At 48.2% G+C, this 6,000-nt stretch overlaps 1 protein-coding gene across 2 annotated transcripts in view; it reads right to left on the reverse strand.

Moving 5' to 3' along the window:
• Positions 1-5,222, reverse strand: part of DHX35 (DEAH-box helicase 35) — a 65,967-nt gene extending 60,745 nt beyond the window's left edge. The window contains exons 1-2 of one of the 2 annotated variants that reach the window (XM_049650794.1): positions 5,158-5,221; positions 39-172 (exon numbers count right to left, since the gene is read on the reverse strand). In XM_049650794.1, the coding sequence (XP_049506751.1) occupies positions 39-172; positions 5,158-5,197 (174 nt within the window). In that variant the 5' untranslated portion in view covers positions 5,198-5,221. Of the gene's footprint in view, positions 1-38; positions 173-5,157 lie in introns of both variants that reach the window. The other variant, XM_049650793.1, reaches the window with a different exon arrangement.
• Positions 5,223-6,000: the final 778 nt, after the last annotated feature.

A 6,000-nucleotide genomic window follows, 5' to 3' on the forward strand; every position in this document is an offset into this window, starting at 1 on the left:
CTTTGGACCAACAGACTGCGCATTCTTATTCAGTGTACCTTGAACACCGGCAGCTTCTGCCTCTGCTGCTCTATGGAAAGGGCAGCGTAAGGATTGTAAACAACGGTTGTTGCAGAATTTTCGGCTAGACTCTGTCTCTCTTCAGAGATGCTGACGCCGGGTCCCTCTGTACCTGCAACAGAAATGCTTTTTTCAGATGCTCTGATGTAACCAACGAACAGAAAAATGTGCAGACGTTGCAAATTCAAAGACGAAGGTAAACAACACCAGCAATGCGCTTTATCTCAAACTACTAAAAGAGAATCAACTTTAACTTGAGGAAAGCATCTAGGAAAGGACCTAGGAAAATACAAAAATCTTCCCTAAAAGCGTCAAGAACAGAGATGAGAGTCCCACCGGGCTCCAAACTGGCCACACGTAACTGTATGTCACAGAGGACAACGCTTTCAGGCCCGGCCTCCACATATTACTACTAATTACTGAAAGTGACAGAAACCCAATGGGAATTGGCAGAGGCGAAGGAGGGGCGGCACTGCCGCAGGACTCCAGCGGCAAGGCCTGGGGACGCCAGGGACCGGGTACTCCAAAGCTGCGCTGGCTTTCTTTCTCTCATCTCAGAGCCTCTCAATCAGCTCCTTTCTGTCGCTAAGTTTGGCTTCTTGTAGCAGCTGGAATCAAGGCTGCTGACAGGGCGAGCTCAGGCTCACCCTCCCTCACCGATCACCCGTTCGCTCACCCGACAAGGACAGGAGGGCAAGAGATACCGCAGCGAACACTACAGAGGCAGGCCCTCCTCTCTGCAGCTTGCTTGCTTCTTTTATTCTGCCTCCCAAGAGAATGTAACTTAGTGCACGAAGTGGTTCTAAGTGCTAAGGAGAAAATAAAAGACTAGGTAAGGGGGATCAGGAGTCCCAGGTGTGTGTGGTCTGGAGGGTGGGGAGCCTCTCCTCCCAGGTCAGGTCCAAGGCCCAGCCTGATCCGATCAACCATGGCCAGTGGAGCGGGATGCGCTAGGCGGCAGCCCCCATTGTGAATCACAGAACCGGGGTGGCTGGGTGCAAAGCGCTGTTCCAAGAAACCACTGTGCTCAGCAGATTAAACAACAGCTTCCCACGACAGCTGCTTGGTAAGAACAATGACAAACTGATGCTCAGGAGGGTGAAGAGTAGGGAAGCCATATCCCACCATGAAACACTGTTCAAGGTACACTGTTCAAGATTTTAGCCTGAGAAGGAAAATGCCTTACAAGGAACATGGGTCCAATTTTTATGATCAGCTTCCGTAACTTTTCACGGGGATTCATTTGTGTAGCCCTCGAACAGAAACTGGAAGTGGTAAGTGACACATAACGCGACATAAGGAAGCAATTTTCAAAAGCTAGAGCTGGTCAGCACTGGCGCGCAATGTCTTTGGGAGTCATAAAAACCCTCCCTGGAAGTTCAACGACGTGCCCCACCGCCTTCTGTTGGGGGGCGCTACAGAGATGCTTATCCAAAACTATCATCCCCCAGGCCTTCTGAACTCATGGAGATGATAATGCTATGTGGAAACACAGGGGCTTTGTGACAAGCACATTTAGCCACCGATTTATTTTTACATTTTTTGGAGGTCCCATATCCCTTCGACAATCTAGTAAAGGCTATGGACTCTCTCTCCTGAAAAATACACCAGAATGTAATTGGTCAGGAGACAAAATGCTCGTGGTCCATAAACCCCCTAGAGCTAAGTTTAGAATCATTGCCACAGATCTTTAATCCCTTTTCCATTTATTTTGAGGAACACAGTTGTGTTCCAGAGGTCCAAGATTGCCAAAAATCGGGTAAGTGGGGCACTGCTGTATTGTTTTTTGCCAAAACGCTGACCTTCCTTTCAACAAGATAAAAGATAGAAAAGGACCTGGAACAAAGCCTGGGCTCAAAGAAGCAGGTTTCCTTTCCTTTTGTCTCTTATGACCGCTACATCTTAATAACTTCTTGTAGACTTTACCCACGAAAAATCTGCAAAGAATACCTTAACCTCACCAGCTCTGTTTTTGTCGCAAATTCCCTCCTTTTCAGAACACAATTAAAACTTTTACAGCATGTCTAGAACATGCTAGCATTGCTCCCGCAAGGTCTCTTCCTCCCCCCCACCACAGTTCAATCCACCCAGGTATCTTCACTACCCCACCCCTCCCTGTCTCTAACCTACATCCAAGTATATTGTTATGAGATGTTTTACAAGAGCTACTGCCAATCAATAAGGAACATGTCTCCTCCTGACAAAAGACTTCATTCAGGGGAGTCTGGGTGGCTCAGCTGGTTAAACACCTGGCTCTTGATTTTTGGCTCAGGTCATGATCTCAGAGTTTCGGGAGCCTGAGCTCTGCATTGGGCTCTGCACACTGACCTCGTGGAGGCTGCCTGGGATTCTCCCTCTCTCTCTGCCCCTCCCTGGCTGGAGTTCTGTCTCTCTCAAAATAAATAAATTAAAAAAAAAAGAAGAAGAAAGAAAGAAAGACTTCAGTTGACCAAATCAGAACTGCTTCCTTCTATGTATATTCCACCTCCCATTCTGACCGCCTATGGCTGCCTTTCCCTTGGGAGCATTCTCTTTCCTTACAAGAGTACACGTCTGTAATCCTGCAAACCACAAATGCCTTCATTTCTCCATCTACAAAACAAGGATGACAGCAGCACCCACACCCTCCCATCTGGCATTCCCTCTAAACCAGTTTTTTAATTTGAGTGGTGCCCAATTAGTGGATTATGGAAAGCATGTAGTGGGTCATGACCAGCATTTTTTTTCTTAATTTTTTTTTTTTTAATGTTTATTTATTTTTGAGAGAGACAGAGACAGAAGGCGCGTGGGTTAGGGGCAGAGAGGGAGGGAGACACAGAATCCAAAGCAGGTTCCAGGCTCCGAGCTGTCAGCACAGAGCCCGACACGGGGCTCGAACTCAAGAGCTGTGAGATCATGACCTGAGCCGAAGTCAGTCACTCAACCGACCGAGCCACCCAGGCGTCCCAGCATTTTTTTCCCAATAACGAACTATAAATAGAATACCATCATCTCCTGCCTCGACCCAAAATATAACCTATCCTATCACAACATCATCTTGCTACTCAATTATCTTGGTTTTTAGGACATGCTTGAGGCACACATCCCATTTTGCCTTGTTCATGCTGCGCCCTTTGCCCAGCTCTGTACTCCTACCTCTCCATGAAGTAAACCTTATTCGTGCTTCAATGTTCACCTCAAAAATGTCACTATCTTTATGAAGTACTTCCTATCCACACAATCTTTCCCTCTCCTATACTTTTATGTAATGATAATACTTAATGTGTATCTAGTGCTAAAAGCTTTACATGCATTCTCATTTAATCCTCAAAAGAATCCTTTGGTAGGTGTTATGCCCAATTTACAGATGAGGATCACTGAGACTCAGAGCACTTAAGTGACTTTGCCAAATCACCGGTTTAGTATATGGCAGTCAAGGATAGCTCTACAGACTGACTTGTGGAGACTATCTTTCTTACCATCACCTTTTTCTGCCTCATTTTAATATCTCTCCTAGAGGCGCCTGGGTGGCTCAGCCGAATGAGCATCTGACTCTGGATTTCAGCTCAGCTCATAATCTCACAGTTAGTGAGTTCAAGCCCTGCATCGGGCTCTGCGCTGACAGCGTGGAGCCTACTTGGGATTCTCTCTCTCCCTCTCTCTCTGCTCCCCCCTCCACCCCGCTCTCTCTCTCTCAAAAAATAAACTAATAAAAAAATTAAAGGATACCCAACTTCATATTCTAACTGAGAGAAAAAGAATAAATCTTGAGAGCAGAGCAGCAGCCTGGTCACCTGTCTCCTGACCACAAGGTTAGGTGTTCAATAAGTATACTCTCAACAAATGAGCTAAATAACAGAATAGAATGCTTAGAATAACCACATGTTCTTTAGCCAAAATAGTATCCTGTTCTGATTTTCAACATTTCATTCAGGCCTTTATCATACTTAACACTTTGACCTGTTAATAAAGGCTTGAATACATAAAATGCAGGCTATCACATTACCTAATGAGATCTAATTTCTGGCTACAAATAAAATTCATGATGGATAACTGGCTGACGATTTTAAATACTGAATAAAACTGTCGTTAAGTGACAAACTACATATTTTTTAAAAAAGAATTAACACATCCCTTGCTTGGGCTTCTCTCCTACATCACTTATATGCAAGGTTAGAATTCCATCTAACTCTGTTCTCATTTCATTTTTTGCTGCAATCTACTTTGCACATCCGGACATGCAGAGGTGCAAGTGGTGGAAAAAAACAAACTGGTAATTGTTAAGAAACTTTTGCTTTTTACAAGAAATTGATGGAAGGGGAGGAACTAATGTATCTAGCAGGATCTGGCAAGTACACATTCTATAAAATCCTGATTAATGAAGAAATTAAAGCAAATCAGGCCAAGCATTTTGCGACTAAGATTCGTGTTTGCCTGCAAGAGAGAAAGCGGTGGTAGCCAATACGAAGGAGGATGGTCACTTTCTGGCAGCCACTCGGGATGGGCAAGAATTACCCTAAAACAAAACAAGGCTTCTTTCCCTTTTTATGAGGACTTACTCTACGTCGGGCAAGGCGCTGTGCTCATTATTCAATCCCACAGGATAGTTATTATTCTACCCATTTTACAGGTGAAGAGGTCAAGGCGACTCAAAAAATTAAGTGACTTGCCCCAAGGAACTCTGCTACCACAGGGCAGAGCCGAGAAGTCTGACCCCGGCAGCGCGACTCCAAAGCTTGAGCTCCTAAGCCCTGAGCAGCACCGCCCGTCCCGCCCCAGCGTAGCCCCAGGACGGTAACAGGACACGCGTGGGCGCTTCAGCGCTTTTCCAGCGTTGGGCAAGACACGCATCAGGAGCGAGGAAAACGAGGCCCGGGGAAGCTGAGACTCGAACAAGGTGACACAGAGACTTTCTGCCCAGCCTGGGGGCGGACCCCCCGAATCCGTCCGGACCACGGTGAGCACCAGAGCCACAGAACCCATCCGCTCCGCGGCGGCGGTGGCCAGCCCACCGAGGTCAGGCCCGCGAGCAGGTCCGCAGGCCCCAGGACGCCGGCTGCGGGGCCAAGACCAAAGTCAGGCCGCCGCATCTGCCCAGCGTTCCTCCAAGGGCCTTACCGGGTCGCCAGAACTTCACCGGTCCCACGGGCGCAGCCATGCTGGGGTGAAAGGTCACGAGGGAGACTCCACCCCTCCGTTGCGTGTGAGCCCCCGGAGGGGCCGGGGGGCGTGGCCCGCGAGAAGCCTCGGCCCAGGAGGCGCCGGCGGAGTTACGGCCACGCCCCCGTAGTCACCACCACCCCCGAGCCACGTGACCTACAGCGGTTCTCCAAGACCGCCCCGGCCCGCCCCCTGGCCCACGTGACCGGGCCCGCCATATTGAGGGAAAGGACGCCGTTCTCCGTGCTCTTCAGTGTGATGTGTGAAGATTCTGGATGCCCTGCCCAGGAGCTTGGCGTGGACTGCGTGGCCGCCGTACACCTCCGGAAGGACGAGCTTTGGGAGAAAGCCGCCGGCACCAGAGTCTTGCGGCTACCGGCGGCACGCGGTGGGCACGGAGATAATCCATCCCGAATTAGCTGTTACGTGCTGATTATGTTACAAGCCGTCCCAGACCTACTGGGTTTTTTTAAGTTTCCTCCGTATTTTCAAATGAAGGTTCATAGTAACTACCTCGTGAGTTTGCCGGTCTAGTAAATAATTCTTGGGAGCCCACTGTACGCCCAGGTACTGCGGTTTCCGCCCCTTAATTGCAGTTTCTGTCCAAGGCGGTGGGGAGGGTGAATAGTGAATGAAATAAATGCTTGATAAACAGTAGTACTTATTATCAGTGAATAAAGCCATCGGAAATGGTATGGAAATTTCCCGGAGCCTTAAGAGTAATGCTCTTAAGTAATGCTCGAAAAACAGTGGGGGGGGAAATGGGTTGAAATAAGAGCCTTAGAAATGGGCAGGTAAGTT

Source organism: Panthera uncia (genome assembly GCF_023721935.1).
Source record: "Panthera uncia isolate 11264 chromosome A3 unlocalized genomic scaffold, Puncia_PCG_1.0 HiC_scaffold_11, whole genome shotgun sequence".
Taxonomy (NCBI): Eukaryota; Metazoa; Chordata; class Mammalia; order Carnivora; family Felidae; genus Panthera; species Panthera uncia.